The 16,673-nt window shown below is 41.7% G+C and overlaps 1 protein-coding gene across 1 annotated transcript in view; it reads right to left on the reverse strand.

Annotated features, from left to right (window-relative positions):
• Nucleotides 1-16,673, reverse strand: part of LOC138624703 (phospholipid-transporting ATPase ABCA1) — a 143,641-nt gene that overhangs the window by 48,472 nt on the left and 78,496 nt on the right. Inside the window, exons 32-35 of the mRNA XM_069705081.1 lie at nt 9,039-9,133; nt 7,098-7,203; nt 3,332-3,406; nt 1,191-1,360 (exon numbers count right to left, since the gene is read on the reverse strand). Coding sequence (XP_069561182.1) covers nt 1,191-1,360; nt 3,332-3,406; nt 7,098-7,203; nt 9,039-9,133 — 446 coding nt within the window. The remainder of the gene's footprint in view (nt 1-1,190; nt 1,361-3,331; nt 3,407-7,097; nt 7,204-9,038; nt 9,134-16,673) is intronic.

A 16,673-nucleotide genomic window follows, 5' to 3' on the forward strand; every position in this document is an offset into this window, starting at 1 on the left:
AAATATTCATCATCAACCAAGAAATTAAATGATAGTTATTTAAATCCATAGCCACATAACAAAATTTCACTGACATTATTTACTAAATGTTTGCTTCCTTCACCGAGTTCGCTTATCAAAATAGGGAATGTTCTCAGAACATTGCTTTGGTTACTGAATTTAAATAAACTTGAAACCGCATGTAAAATTATGAAATTGCATTTATAATAAAAAAAATATATATGTTGCCTAACAATACATATCTTGGAACATCCCTGACAAACGTTGGAGAGCCAAATTTTCCTTAAAGCTCAACCACATTTTCAGTTTTAAGTTTTACCAACTACTTAACTTTCAAATGATGCTCTATTATGCTCTTGAGATACTTTTTTTTTTTTTTTTTTTTAAATGGAATTATAAAAAAAAAAAAAAAAAAAAATTGCAATTCAAGTTGAAATATTAATGATTCAAATTCAGTTTCTGGTGACACATATCTCTGTTGATACTGTATGCTGTCAGGAGTTCTGCTCATGTCACCGTACGGTAATTTGCTGCAGATTGATGTATTCCAGCTACTTTCTATTAAACGTATTGATCGCACTGAGGACGGAAAAAAAAACACGATGCGAAAATATCAACAACCGATAGTCTTCAGGAGTACACACCAGCTCAAAATCAGAAGCTGCGATCACAAAACAAATCAGCACAGAGGGAGCAATTAGATGCACATGCCAATACATTCTGATTTAGCACGTCGTTAATCTCCGATTCTCGTGGAGAGAAGCTCTCTCTCTAGCCCTCGGAGGAGGCAGGCGGGGGGGAAAAAAAAAAAAGGATGTATCTTCTTAAAGACCTCCCATGTCTGTATAATAAAGTATATACCTACCTACCTACCTACCTACCTACCATGTGCCTCCGAATCTGTGCATATGCAAAGAAATTCCTCATCTATCTATGCGTTTTATGCTTCCTATTGTATTGTCTCTTACTTATCTTGCTCTCTATTTGTGATGTTTTTCTTTCCCTTTCGCTAAATTTCTCCGTCCCTCTCTCTTTGCCTCGTCTCTCTTAGTTCCCCAATTACCGTCAGTCTCTTTTAGATGAATGCTCCTATATTTCACATTTTTGAGGACCTCCTCCGAGCTAAAAAAAAAAAAAAAAACATGGCAGCGTCTCCCCTTTTAATCCTTCCTTTTGGCCTGTTGACTCACATGGCTACATAGGAGAGCTGCGCCTTGGTGAGGTTGAGGGGGTGATTGGAGACGGAGATGCCATACTGGCGTGGATCCCGTCCCGCCGGCAGATTCCCTCTCAGGATGCCGTTGTTGGCCACACCGAGGAAGGACACCACGCCGTGCCACGCCTGGTTGTAGAACCACACCTGCCGTGGAAGAGACAAGCATTGGCACCGAGAACGGCATGTGGAGGCTTTTGCGGTCGCTTCGCATGTTTCCTAGCAACAACACCCGGCGATGCCAGGGAAGATTTAGCTCTCATACAAACATCTGAAAACGACATAAGTCGCGGCAGTGGAGCAGATGCAAGATCAAATTCTTTAATTCTGGGGTGATTTTATTTTCAAAAAGGTTTCCGGGACATTTGGACCGCCTTGTCCCACTCGGAGCACTGCTGAGTCGCAACTTATGTTGTCCAGATAAACGAAAGGAAATGTGAGTGTCTTTGTTTTTTTTTTGTTTTTTTTTTAGAAAGCTTAAAAGCAACAAAGAATGATGCAAAACTTTGAAAGCATCGGGACAGAATCTGTCCACTCTGTGTTTTAAGCAGCTGCTGAACTGCGTTTAGGAGCTGCGTACCATCAACGTGGCCTTCTGACGGCGTGCCAAATATAAATCCTTGTCTTTGCACGACAGAAGAAAAGGAGAAAACATCGTCAGTGACAGAGGGCTTCTCGTCAGCTGTACTGGACGCTATTTTTTTTTTTTTTACAGTAGACATTTTCTATTCTGCATTTCCTGTGCTTACATAATAGCAAGAAACCAGCAGAGCGAGACCGTACATCCTCATCCACTTAGTGAACAAAAGGCGCTCTGGGGAGAGGGGTCAGATTACCTCTGAAACATTTTTGAGGGACTATAACTGCAGGCAATCAAGTTGGCAAAAGCTACTTTTCATTTCACAGAAGATGAAGGCCTCTGGTGATTACCGAATCTTGATGTGACATAGCATGCTAACTGCAGAGTAAAAAAAACAACAACAACAACAAAAAAACGTTGTACGCATTATTTTTTATGTAAGTGATTCTCTGAGTCTCTGTGGAAGAGATGAAAGAGAGTGTGTGTGTGTGTGTGTGTGTGTGTGTGTGAGGCAGGGTGGGGGGTGTGTGTGTGTGTGTGTGGAGGGGGGCGGGGGGGTGCGACTCCCCGCCTACAGTGCAGCGCTAATTAAGAGTGGATGGTGTTTGAGTGTCAGCATAACATAACACTGCATCACAGAGAAGGATATGCAATTTTCTCTCTCTCACACACACACACACACACACACACACACACACACACACACACACACACACACACACACACACACACACACACACACACACACACACACACACACACACAATCTCATGTCTCTTTCTGTCTGTTTTCCTCTGATCTTTCTGCACCTCCAAAACATATTTTATATTCTATATTATATTGTACGTATATCTTCATCCAGTAGTTTGTGAAGAGTCTTTAGCTCCAATACCATATTCATCAATTTCAGATAACAGGTAGCAAAGAGCATAAGCTCGTCTAAATACACAAGGGTGGAAAAGGAAGTGAAACATATATTCAGATGTGATGGCAAGCCACGTTTCCACTTCTGAAACTCCTCCAAGCATCAAAGAGTTTTGGGGAGGGGCGAAGTTTTACTCTCAGAATGAGAAATCTAAGTGAGATTTTTGTACGAGACCATTAACTTCCGTTTTATCGTTGTTTGAACATTAAATACAAAAATCACTCAACTAAAAAATAAAATCATACTTACTTTGAGACTTCTATTTAAGTCATTATACAGTGAAAAATGTGATAACACATTTATATAATGCGGTCAAGTTTGGACCGGCTCTTACAATAGTAAAAGACTGAACCATTATCCTAAATTGTCACTGCTATCCTCACCGCCTTATTAAGATGTTACAGCATCACAAATCATAATTATGTAAATTAAACAAGTAAAAGAAGTTGAGTAGAATGATTTTAGGTTTGGCCCTTCACTGTCTTTGTGTCCCGTTTCCTCTTAATTACCACACCTCCTCCACAAAAATCTGTACCGGGCTAATTTCTCCTCTTCAATCATTAAACGTTCATCTCATTTGATGTATCGTAGCTAGTGTCAGACAATGTAGTACCTTGACGTTGTCCCTGGTTCCCATATTCTTCAGCAGTATCTCCGCCTTCTGGAACGTCTGATCAGTCACATTATCCTAAAGAAGATGAGTAAAACAAGAATCTTGAGTCGGAGACTTAATTGGAAACACTTGGAAAACCACCACTGCTCTTTGAAATGCAAAACACGAGGCAAGGGCAGACAATAATTAAGACTTCTGGGTGTGTCGAGCCACTTATTTTTCCAGAGACTTGGGGAAAAAAATGTGCCCCCTCAAACTTTGGCTTTTTTTTTTTTTTTTTTTTTTTTTTTTTAAACATTTCTATTGTACTTAATAGTGTGAAATAATTAAAGTCATGAAAGGCGGAAGAGTACATGAGACAAAGACTCACAGTTAACAGAAACTGCCTAATTATCTAACGTACCAATCAGTTTTAAGTAGACTTAAGTGGAAGTGTTCATATCCAGACAGAAATGAAAATAACAGCAAAGAAAGTATTTTTCTGGGGAGTGTCAGCTCGGTTTTGTGGCGAGGTGAGGAGATGGAAATGGCAGAGATGGGAGACTGGACAAGTTGCATTCAAATCTGCTCTTCTGCATTCATATTTCATGTGAAATGAGCCTTGGGAAAAGGGCCTTGAGATGACAGGCATGTGATTTTCCAAAGTGTCATGTTGATACCATGCTGTTCAGTCCAGGCATAACAGTACTGAGCACATTACGCGTGTGATATAAATGCAAATGGGCCCTCCTGTTGGACTCCGCCTTCATCGGAGGGCAATAGCAGAGGAGATGAGTGGAAGAATGGGTGGGGGCGCGGGTGGATGTTGCACAGAGCGAGGGGAGGTCGGTGGAGGTAAAGTGCGAGTGACGACTGGGGGGAGAGGTGTGGAAAAAAAACAAAAAAACAAGAGGAGAAAAATCAAGAGAGACATCCCGAGAAATCAAGAGTGTGCTCAGGTGCGAGTGCTTGTCTGCACTGGAACAGGAAGAGAGGAAAGAAATAAGACCAACAACAACAAAAAAAGGATATCGCCTGCCACCGAGACAGTTACCCAAGGACAAGAGACAGAGTAGATCATACCATGTCTGTTCTTATTTTCTCTAGCCCACAATCCTTTCCTCAGCCGATCCTACGCCGTATTGTGATATTCTCCGAAATTTGGAAACACGAAGAGTGCATTCAGACAGCTTTTATACTTCTTCACTGCCCTGCCATAGATCCACTCTGTTTCATTGGTGTAACAAAAAATATATACACATCATTTCAGTAAGGCAGCATGGACTCTTCATCTCCTGCCATATTACAGTGTGAAAGAGGAGAAAAAAAACAACAAAAAAAACATCCCCATCTATGCTGACAGAAGTATTTGTGTTGAATAACATCCCCTCTGTTCCAAGTCACTACCTATTCATGCACCGGACAGAGAACAAGACTCCTACTCTTGTCCCTAATGCGTCCTCCAGCAAAACAAAAAAACAAACAAAAACAAAAAAAAAGGAAAGGAATCTTTGCTGTATTTTTTGTTGTTGTTTTTACTTCACTCTGGTTTGAATTGTGCCAAACAGTGAAGAGCAGACTCCAATAGTCGGCCTTCCTGAGGATTAGTGGTGGCTGAAACAAGATGAGAAGTGGGCCAGCAGCTGCCTGGGTCTAATCCTTGACAAACTCCTCCCCGCTCAAGGACAATGACAAGGCTGGTTTGGCCGGCGGACCCGTCGGTGCCATGGCTCAAGACCCAGCAATAAAGCCACTTGAGTGTGCGCTGGTGACTTTTTTTTTTTGGCTAGTATTTCAAAGTGGCCGGCATACTTCAGTGGTCATATGGTGTGTGTGGACAGTGTGGTCGTATGGTGTGTGTGTGTGTGTGTATTTGAGTGTAGAATAACTTACGAGGAAATTGTTTATAGTTGATGAAATTAACGGTTTATTCCTAATTTAATAATAATAAAAGAAAACTTGTCTGAGCGGTTTAACCCTAACCCCATCTACATAATGCTGTGTGCCATTTCAGATGCTTTTTTTTTTTAGGCCTAATTATACTATTTCAGCACACGGGCTTCCTTGTTCTTGCCATTCCCGTCACCTCTTGCAACGCAGACCTCTATATCTACCTGCGAGACACAGGAAATGCAATTAAAGAGAAATTTCAAAGCCCACTTCCCAGTCGGCGCAGGTGGCTCCGAGTGCAAAGCTGCGCTACTTCCAGTTACTGCCTCACATCATACTGCCTGCCGAGCAAGCACCACAGAGCCAGACATTTCCCAAGGACAGTGTAGCACTTTAATAACAAGGAATTCAGAGCTGGGACGGCTAATGCCCGGCCATTAGGGTTACATCATCGCTGCTGCACGAATTAAAGTCACATTAGCGTCGAGATCCGGGAGACACAGAAGGGAGCCCTGGTAGGGATGAGACCAGAGACGCCCGAGGGCAAAGCAATGTGCTGAGCTCAAAGTAGTTTGAACGTCCAAAATTTGAAATGTTAATGACACAATGTGTTCGTGAAAGAAAGGCTGAGAGAGAGATAGCAAGAGACAAGAGGAGGGGACGAGTGAGTCGGCATGGAGTTCAACAAACACTTTAGTTAGAGTGTGTGAATGTAGACAAATAAATAGAGTTGAGTTGAATAAGAAGTTAAATATGTGCGAGTGAAAAGGTTTGCAGGATTGTAAAGCGAGTGTGTGTGTGTGTGTGTGTGTGTGTGTGTGTGTGTGTGTGTGTGTGTGTGTGTGTGTGTGTGTGTGTGTGTGTGTGCGTTCTTGTTCACTGAGGACCCAAATTTTGTGTTTTATTCAAAGCAACGCGCAGCCAATCAGAGCCTGTTGCCATGGACACTCGACAAAATGGATGCGAAGAATCCACAACTCCCCTCTCTCCTTACAATCCGTTCGCCTCTCTTGATTGTTCAAGAATCCAGCGGGGTCCAAAAGTCCACTACAAATAACATCACCTGTATCCAAGATACGAAGCTGTCGGTGCAAAGAACGCAACGCTCCAATTAGGAGTGGCCCACTCAAAAGTCGACTGGCGGGCTGCAGCCTTGACAGGTGAAAAGTCGCTTCTCAAACCGCCTCTTCAGTCACAAACCTGCTCTGAACATTTCATGTTGGACAGATGCTCACAGCACAAAAGTCACAAAGCAGATGATGACTCAAGTGTTGGATTTTTATGATTTATACAGTATTTAGGCATCAGAGAAATAGTTCTATTAAGATAGTTGCTGGGCACATTTGAAAAGAGGGAAACATAATGTAAAAATATAGTGTTACTGTATATTATAATATTATAGGAAATATCAAGGGATTACCAAAGTCCTAAAGGTTTGACCTTAAGGCACCAGGAATATTTGTGGTAATCCTAAACGAAGATGCTGTATGGAGATTAATGATCAATCAATCGAATATTTGGAAAGATAATAAAGTCTAGAGTAAAGTCATGCCTTTAACGTGGCGAATCAAAATCATTTAAAATATGTTTAAAAATGGGAACTAAAATATGGATTCATTTTTAAAACACACACGTTTTCTGCCTGTGCACAGTAGGGCAGACTTTACTGTATTTAGTCGTTTAAAAATCCTCACACTGGGGATGTGCTTTGTCCTCACTTTTATATCCACAGTATTCACTGCAGACAAACAAATTCTTCACGAGTCTTTGTATTTGCCTTTGGGCTACTATCCAAGAGCACCACTACTGACCTTGCGCTGCAATGTGCTGTACAATTTTTCTGCTCGATGAAAGAAATTCATATAATCCGGTGGCACCAACAGTATTTATTACGTACCTGAAATGAACTGAAAAGGTCTCTCAGATCCTTGAACGCAGCTTCGATTTGCGCTTCTGTCATACGGACCTGGGAGTTGATTGCACCGACAGAGATCCCTCCGTACCTGGAGTGGCAGGAAAAAGGAAGAATAGGAGGAAGGTTGAGGTGGAGGTGAGAGCGTACGAGTAACGCCAAGGAGACAGAGGCGTAGTGCCGAAATCCGGACACCAGATGCCGTTTCAAAGGGCCCCGTTGCCCTTTAGTATTAATATTAGTGGTTATCAGGTTTCAAACCCTTTTATAGGAAAGTTTCAGCACCTTTTCTGAACATGCTGTAGTTAGTGTAAGAGGCTTTTACTGTGTGTTTTTTTTTTACACACATTATTTCTGCCACAGTTTTTCAGGCCTTCATTACATCCCGAGTACAAAACAAAAGCCATCGATACTATGACTGTTACAAAAGTTACTATTTGAGAAATATACATTGGAAAGCTCTCGTGACCTAATATTGAACAATCTTAAAAATGCAATAAAAGTGACAACCTGTGTTATCGTTGCAAATCATTTTTCAGTGAAAATTGTGAAAATAACTTTTATTTATGTTTTTTTTTGTTGTTGGTTTTTTTGTCCTTAATGGCTTTATTTGATAGCAGCAGTGAGGAGAGACACAAAATGTGGTAACAGCTAAAAAGGGTCCAGCCAGCTGGGAGTGAAACCAGTATGGGGGCATTGGGGTTATACTGTTTGTGTCCTTACTATTACGCCCCAGAAAATACCCGAGATGACTTTTAAATGACACATTTAGGAGCTCAGCTTCTCTGACATGCTCAGTAACATGAGAAGATGGCGCACCTGCAGCCGATTCACCCTCGATGGCTCTGACTCGAACCGAAACCAACACTGCTTCATTTATCAAAAAACGATTATAATATCAGCATATTTAACACCAAAAATCTTTTTGTAACACCGTAAGCTGCTCTCACAATAACTTTTGTCTGAACTGCTTTTACCCCACGATAGTTAGGCCTTTTCTTCTGTTGGGAGCCTAATTTTATTTCGAGAATTCTTTCGAACTAGATTATTACTTCAGAGTTCACCTGAAGTCCACACGACCAGGCGTCTGTGCAATTACTGCATATGGAGATGAACGACTTGTGTCCACCCTACTGCAGGGTTAGACTGAACCATTGGCCCCTTTCAGAAGAGGATAGGCCCCTTAGAAAGCTGTCAATATACATTTAAGAGTCCGTCAAACTCTTAACTCACCAAAGAATAATAACTAAACTAACAACTTTCAACATCACTGATGAAAACACCGTTTTAATTCAAGCCCTTTTTGTTGGGGGCCTTTATGATTTAATTCATACATCTACATCTACATTGCTCTGGGCACACACGCATTTTTACACTGGCTCTGCATAGTTATACATGAGATACAGATATACAGCAGATACTACAGTGGAAATATGGACGTGAAGAATGTGCTCTGGATTCATAATCGAACGTTCACAGGGCTGAACAGACACATCAACCTCATGTTTACAATTAATAATTTCTCTCCCTGACAGTTTGCTCTGAATGCTTTCATACGGTGAAACGACGGGTTAAAGGAAGCGTATCACTGAGTGGCACAGCAGGATTTGTCAAATCATGACAACTGCATAACGCAAAGGCATGGAAGCGACGGCACGGCCCGCACGACTTTTTCCATTCCATTCATATTTCACCGAGCTGATCTCCTGAAGGTGGATCCATCATCATCGCAACAGCAGCGCAGGTAGTAACGAGGCTCCCTTCGTATCAAACATAAAAACCGCAACACCTGAGCAAAGCCACCAGTCTCAGGTGCTCCCAGATACGCGACTGCGCTGTGACATCCAGGCGCGCAAAATAACTCTTACATGCTGGGGCAAGTTAAAAAAAAAAAAAACAACTCATGCGCACGCTGACAGGCTTTACCTTGTTTTTCCAGAGTCCTCAAAAGTCTTGAGCAAGAAGTCCGTCACGTTCCGTCCAGTTAAATCCAGCATTGTGTCCGTTGTGTTCTGTATCCTCTGTTAAAAAGAGAAAAAAAAAAGACAGCACAGTTGAAACGTTAGTATTTGTTAAAGAAATACACACTATTGGTTCCTTATTTCTTATTTTTGCTTCATGGATCTGAAGCTTCAAATCCACGTTAGTTGACTTTATTGTCCACTTGGAGGCAAGATGTTAACAAACAGCTGACATGTGGTATTATCGCCGTAGCGCACTGGAACGACGCACTTTTTTTTTCCCCCTCCAAGTGAAGGAATAACATTTTCGCAGTTCTCTTGATTCAGTTGAAATTCATTCACATATTTTACAACCTTAGAAACAGCAACCAGGTAACCTCTGGTACTTCAACAAATAGCTCTCCACACCTGATCATCACCTCATCAAGTTGTTATCGTGAACATGCGAGCGAATTGTTCTATTTGGAGTTGTGTTTCTGATGGCCTGACGAGTGTATCTCCAATATTCACTCTCCTTTTCGCCCGGCTTTGTTTTCAAGAACGGAGAGGAACCAAATCTGGCAAATAGGCTGCTACGTTAGCTACATGCTAACTAGTTGTGCTCGTATCGGACAGGTGGCATACAGTGGGATGACCAGAGGGCCTTTACACTGAGAACAACTGCCTACTGCTTCTAAAAAAAACTGAGCAATACAGCTACAAATAGGAAAACCAAAACAATGAGCCAAAACGCCCGACAGAACTGAAGGGAAGTGTTTGGTGATAATCTTCTGGCAGGTGTTTTTCAGTGCGAGCGACGCCTTTTGCATCAAACTCCGTCAAGTCACAGTATATTCATAAAATAACATTGCACAGAGTAGCTTTGAGCCCAAGAGGCGAAAAACTATTTCTGTAGTTAAAAAAAAAAAAAAAAATGCAAAGTCATTCTGAAGATAAAGTTTGGTGATATAAGACTTTCTGACGGACAGTTTTAGTTTCCTTGAAGAAGGATCTTTTGCATACGGCACTTAACTGTGCCTGTTTTGAAGTCCAGCAGCATCCAGAGCAGAAAGGCTGACCGCAGACTGGCTCCAGCAGGCACAACTGCTCACCCACCCAGAAAGACTCATCCAGCCAATGCAAAAAAAATAAAAAAAACAATTCAACAAAACTTCAGGAGCAGTTTTGCAGGTGGCATCTGTTCACGCTACTGTGGAACATATTCTCACAACCCTTCTCATAATAGTCAATTAAGCTTGGCTATGGGAAGCCCGGCTGAAATCTAGACCCCCACAAAGCCGGGAAAGCTGCGTCTAATGTCAAAAGACCCTAATTAGATGCCCTTCTGTGGATAAATGGGTACATTCAAACATCCAATTAAGAGAGGGTGCGATACACTGCTATGAATACACCCCACCTTGTGTAGAGCGATTCACACACACACCCCAAGCTGCTTTAGCCCTACGTATTAGGAGAGGTAACACTACGCTAATTAGAAGAGTGATCCTTGATAAAGTGCAATTGAGACCCCCGACTGCAACGCAATTTACCAACATAGCCCCCAGTTGCAGCGGTTATCTGCCCCTGTGTACAAACAGCTTGATGGGGGAGCTTTGGGTACACACGGTGTGATGTTTACTCGGTTACCTCTGCCAGTCAATTACCTTTGTGTGTATACCTATTCCTACTATGTACATTAGACTTTAAAGGAGCAAGTGTCAAGGCATCGCTTGGAAGGGGAAGGACTTTTTTTTGTATTGCATTTTTTTTTTTTACATGTTGCATTTTTAACTCACTAAAATCCTTTTTCGTTTGGGGTTTCCCACTACATTGCAGTCCTGGACCATGGGGTATACAAGTAGCAGTAAAGAGAGGAGGAAGTTGCGGTAAAACAAGGAGGAGGAGATTAGAAGTGAGATTAAAGAAGTTGCAAGACAAATAAATAAATAAGTCAATCGGAGAAGAAAGCAGAGGAGGAGAACTGTATGGAGGATAGAAACATAAGTTAAACATTGGAGAAGAGAGCATAAGAGGAAAAAAAAGGAGGCGGAGAACTCAAATCGCAAGGCAAAGAACAAACAGAAGGAGAAAGCAGAGAGAAAGACGAGGACCCATCTGGTTTATGAATCAGAGATAAGGAGGAGGAACGGCGCGGCAACCTTGGCTTATCTCTGAACAAACATACTTCCCTTTTCGAGGAGCCGCAGGAACTAGGGAACAAACACAACAGAAAATAAGAGCTTTTACACTCCGCTGTATGTGCAATGTGTTTATACCCGGAGCTACAGTCAGTGTGGGTCTAATTATTTTGGCCTTGCTCAACATCCCGCATAAAAAAAAAGTGAGACGTGAAATGGGAACATTACGTGTTTGTGCAATACCTGCATCTCTTGTTCATTACCTGGAAACAAGCTGCAGTGTGCTCGGCATTCTGGACGTGACATCATTTCTGCAGCTTCATAGCCGGGAAAGCAGGTAGGGGTGAGGGAAATATAAACTAAGGAGTAATCAAATCTGTTGAATGAGCTGGCGTACTCGAGCACGGGAGAGATAAGAGCCTGTGCTGTGTTCGTATTAATCTTGGCAGCGCTTATATCGTGGTGTACCTCGACGGCAACATTCAAGTTTTATCTCCCACGCACAAAGAAAAAGCAATCCCGGGAAAGCAGAATCTTCTTTGACTGAACATGTTAAGTTGTATGGTCATTTGTTTTGCGAGTGACAAACAAGGTTAATTGTGGTTTTGTGCACGAGGAGATTCTCCCGTTTGTGTTCAGCTGTTGTGAAATTCTCCAGCGCATCACAACATGATGTGTTGGTAGTGGAAGTGGCAGGTGGCCCATTGTGTGAATGTACATCATCATGTGTATTTCAGAAGGCGCTCTTCAGTTCAGCGCAGTTTCATTTGTTGTTACGTCCAACACGCCCCGACAACCGTTTTAAACCGAGCCAAACGGAGTCATTAGATAAACAGCTGGGCTGCTCTGTTGAGCACTCACTGGGTTACAAACATCCAGTTACCAACCGCAACAAAAAGCTGCTCATGAAAGATCGAGTCGCACACGTCCACGCCTCATGACACCATTTCCATCCAGTTCCGTTTGGGGCACAACAAATGGGAAACTGCTGCCTCACTCTCCATTTGCCTCACCTCACAAGTCATTGACCTTTCTGCTTTTGTTTTCTCTTGCTTTCTGCTGGGAGTGTGGCTCTGGACAGGTCCTTTTTTTTTACATTAAAATGGATCGGTGGCGTGTTGGGAGTCAAAGTGACAAATCCACGGGGCCCGGCAGAGAAAGGATGTGCCAGCCTGTTGTGTTTGCCAGGTTGAGTGTGAACTGGTGGGGGTTTGGAGCCGATCAGCACTTAGCTGGATTTGGTATTTCAGTGAAAAGAGAAGACCTGCTCTCAGACGTCCGATTTTCCGTTTTTTTATCGTTTAATTGAACAGCATGAATAAATGATAAAATAAGAAAGCAATGATATACAAGTCTAAAAGTTTATCTAAATAAAAAAGCCACACAGGAGTGCATTAAAACAGCATTGGGATTCTGCTGCATTATAAATTCAGCACTTTCAAAGATACAAGAACTCTGTGTTTAGGCATTTATTTTTCTCCTAATCTAACAAGCTAATGTAGATAAGGGTAGTTCTATTTTCCATGCAGAAGTGTCTCGTTTCCCCCTCCCAAGCCAATGCACAACTTCAATAACCTGATAGATGAGGCCACGGAGAGTAATTTGCAAGCAAGCTGTAGTTCGGCCAGTCTCCAAATGATAAAGACATCAATCGTAATATGTTGAACGTGGTGGCTTTATCAATTCTTCTGCACGCATGACGGCCTATTCATCTATGAAGGTTAAATACCACCAGTGAATGAGAGTCAATACTTTGGAATTGATAGCGGGCCTACTGTTGCCGACCATTACCATGGAAACAATGATTCCACACTGCGTCCCGTGGTGCCCATGTTTTTTTCTCTCTTGTCTTTTCTGCAGTTTCTCAAGGGCTTATTGGGAGGATCGACGGGATAAAAGATAAAAAAAGAAAACTAGTGTGAAGCTGGTACACTTTGTCATGATTTATTCAACAAGGAAGGCTTTCAGGTCAAAGGGAATACATCCTCCCGCTCGGTTTCGGTGGGTGGTCTCTGCCTCGGACGCGCATTAATTTATGGCCCGCTACGATGGACCAGGTCTACAGGTAAGCAAGGCAGCGATGATGATAAATACATTTGTTCCCATGCACTTGGACAAAAATATGCATAAGTGCATGTGTGGAAAAACGGTGGGATCATTATTTATATCTGCCACAATGTTTATCTTAAGTCATCACAAGCAACTATTCGCTGTCTGCTGTTTATTTGAGAATGGCCACACTATAAAGACCAGATATTTCTATCTTACGACCCCGTGCACTACACTATATACTTATGTATGTTTTGACTCGCTGGTGGACTTCAGTTAACAGCAGGAAGGCAGCAAAGGTTAGAGACAGAAGTGTGATGGGTTGTGGGCTACAAGTACATACATATGAGGGCGGATCAATAAGTTCTGAAACTGCTTCCGTTGCAGGCGAATGGAGCGCAGCATCGTGAAGTGCATGGAGCTCAGAATAGATGTAGCCTTCATGAGTAAGTGCTCCAAGTTTCGTCGCTTGAACAAACTCAGCGCCCGAGTTACACATGCGCTTGTGAGCAGTGGTCCAGGTGTGTTTCAACATACCCAAAACGTTAGCAGAGAGCGCACATCAAAGTTGGGGAACAGAAAGAAGCAGCACGGAGACAAATCTGGTAAGTGGGCGTGGTAGGGAGCGAGGATTGTGTTGTTGTGAGTGAGAAACCTGTGCGTGTTCAATGCGTGGTGAGCGGTGCGTTGTCATGTTGGACAACCGAAGTGCCATCGCGCCACAGTTCAGGCCTTTTACACTGAATGTTTTTCCTAAAACACTTCAGCCCATTACAATAGGAGTCAATGTTGACAGTCTGTATCTGAGGGATGAATTCACAAATTCTACGAATGCCAAAGAAAACCCACCAGGTTGTCCGCCTGACCTGATTCAGCTTTTTTGCTTTTGGACGTTCTGCCCCACAGCAACGAGTGTTTCATTCAAAACACAGCTCCGGGCTCATTGTTTACTTGTTGCAGACTTTCTGAAGCATTTCAAGGCTCTCTAAATTTCTAGAGTTTGACACAAAATGTGACATCCACCCTCTGGTCATGGCCATGGAGAAATTGCAGAAGTGCCGTAACCAGCACACACAAACATGTGTAACTCAGGAACTGATGATGATCACGTGATAAAATTGCAAACATTGTCAAAGTTCCTGTGCATTATTCACATGCAACAGGACTGGTCCCCCCCCCCCCCCCGTACATTCGCTATCATTTATAAAGAACACTGGTATTGTTAAAAAAAAAAGAGAACCATGATCAACTGCTACATCACAAAACTGCTTTTCTACCATATGATTCCTCACAGAATGGTATGAATCTTTTAGGTTGTCAGATGATGAAATAAAAGGCTGGAAAGTTTGCCAGCTCTCTGTGTTGCAAAAACTGACCTCAGCCAAATAAAGAACATTTTGCATTACGCAAAAGGAAAGTGATTAAGACAGGAAAGTGACTGTTAATGCATATAAATGTTCCCCTCCTCTCACTTGCATTGTGTTATATTATCCTCCTGTAGCAGCTTCTTATACTAAATGTAAAGTTATTTTAGCCAGTGGGAAATGACCGGCGATATTCTTGTTCCATGATAATAACTCAATGTCCTCAAGGTTGTTTCCATGCAAAACCGAGAGTCCATTTAATATCCTTTTACAGGATCTGAATTGGAACAAATAAGATGTTGTAAATAAAGGGGAGATGATGCAAGTGAATGTAACAGAATGTAGGCAGGAATTGGCGTTCACAAATGGTCTTTTTACAGGGGCTAAGTGTACTAAAACTATTAGCCACTTACAGCATGACACGATAAAGTAGAAATGCCTCAAAGTAGCAGCAATTCAAAAAATAAGAGAAAATTACTCAGAATGAGAGGCAATAAAAAAGAAAAAGAAAAAAAAGAAGGGGATCTGTTTAAAACAAAGAAGCCGATGGAGGGAAGGGAAAGAGCAAAGTAAAAAAAATAAAAAAGAGGGGTAGAGAGAAAATACCTTGACGGCCTTGCAGGGCACCAGGAAGATACAAAGATACAAGAAGCACCTTAACAAATGGGGGACTCTCCCTGACAGCGCTGTCATAAGCTGGGACCGAACATCAGGGATCGGAAAAGGTTACAAAAAGGCCACTTCTCTTGTCTGACTGTCTCAACAATCATCCTTTAACACGATTCCCGGACAGTTGCTCCTTTAAAATGGCCCTGGATGGCCTCGTCTCAGAAAGGAGCACCCAGCAAGACTCACACAAGTTTAACAAAGAATTCGATATCCATGAAGAGTGTGAAATTAAGTAGCGCGGGGCTACATGTAGGAATGTATAGGGGATCTGGTATAAATACACGAGTGGCAGATGAGACATGCAGTGTCATACTGTATCATTGAATGTCCTGCTTGTTGGAAATCATCGACTTTTACTTCTGGCCTGTTAGTCCTTCCAAAACGACACTTCCAAGTACGTCGTACATTTAAGGGGGAAATGTCAGGGGAATTATGAGACTAAATCATTTTATTTCATGTGACAGATGATCTCCTTTTCAACCTTCCCTCACTTCCTCTAAGAACCCAGGCTGAAAGGAGCCTTGTAACCTCTGACTTGTTTTGCAAATTGAACCTGCAATTACTATTAAACCTTACACTTTAAATAACTTGTGAAGCATTTTGAACCACGGTGAAGCAACTTTAAAACTGTCTATTGTGTAATTAGATTAATCCACAAGGTCTTTTTTTCAGAGTGACACATTAATTAGATGAAAAGAAATTCTAAATACATTCACATTAAATAGTCTTTTCAGAAAAATGGCTTTTGGAAAAAATATTTTTATTTCAATTTGAAATGAATAACTACTGTGTCAGGACTGCAGGTGTGTATTAAAGGCTGGAAATTATATTAACATTGAATTGTGTTTCATCAAATCGTTGAAATGTTAGTTCTGGAATAAATATATTGAACAGCTGACTTCTGGGTAGATTAAGTGTAAGAGAATGAGACACTGATCTGATAATGCTGATAACGCTAAAAATAAAAGGCATAAGAACAGTTAAAATTAAAAAGAAGATAATAGATTAATAGGATAAAATAGAGTTACAATATATCCTTGCCGACCCCTGCCCATATATGATCAAGCCCAGTCTGACTTGCCAAACAAGCTTGGACTACATAGGATAAATGTGTCTCATCTATGATACATAAACATTACCAAGATGTGTACATAATCATACACTAATTGTCGTATCTGATTTTATTTTTCACACCTAACCTTCACACATGATTTGGTGCCAAACTCTCTCTCAACTGAAATCTACTTACACCAAGTCTGCCCACCAGCCCACAGTTCAGACTGCGTTAGTCCTCACCTCATTTCATCACAAGATTTGTTTTTATCTGCAGAAACCCTGTTTTAGTATGATAAAGACATATTTGAGGATTTATACGTTGCTGCCAAAAACCCAGTTTGTCTG

This window comes from Brachyistius frenatus, unplaced genomic scaffold (assembly GCF_029030835.1).
Source record: "Brachyistius frenatus isolate BFR_SWC_R1_liver_20210118 unplaced genomic scaffold, ASM2903083v1 Contig_54, whole genome shotgun sequence".
In the NCBI taxonomy this organism is placed as follows: Eukaryota; Metazoa; Chordata; class Actinopteri; family Embiotocidae; genus Brachyistius; species Brachyistius frenatus.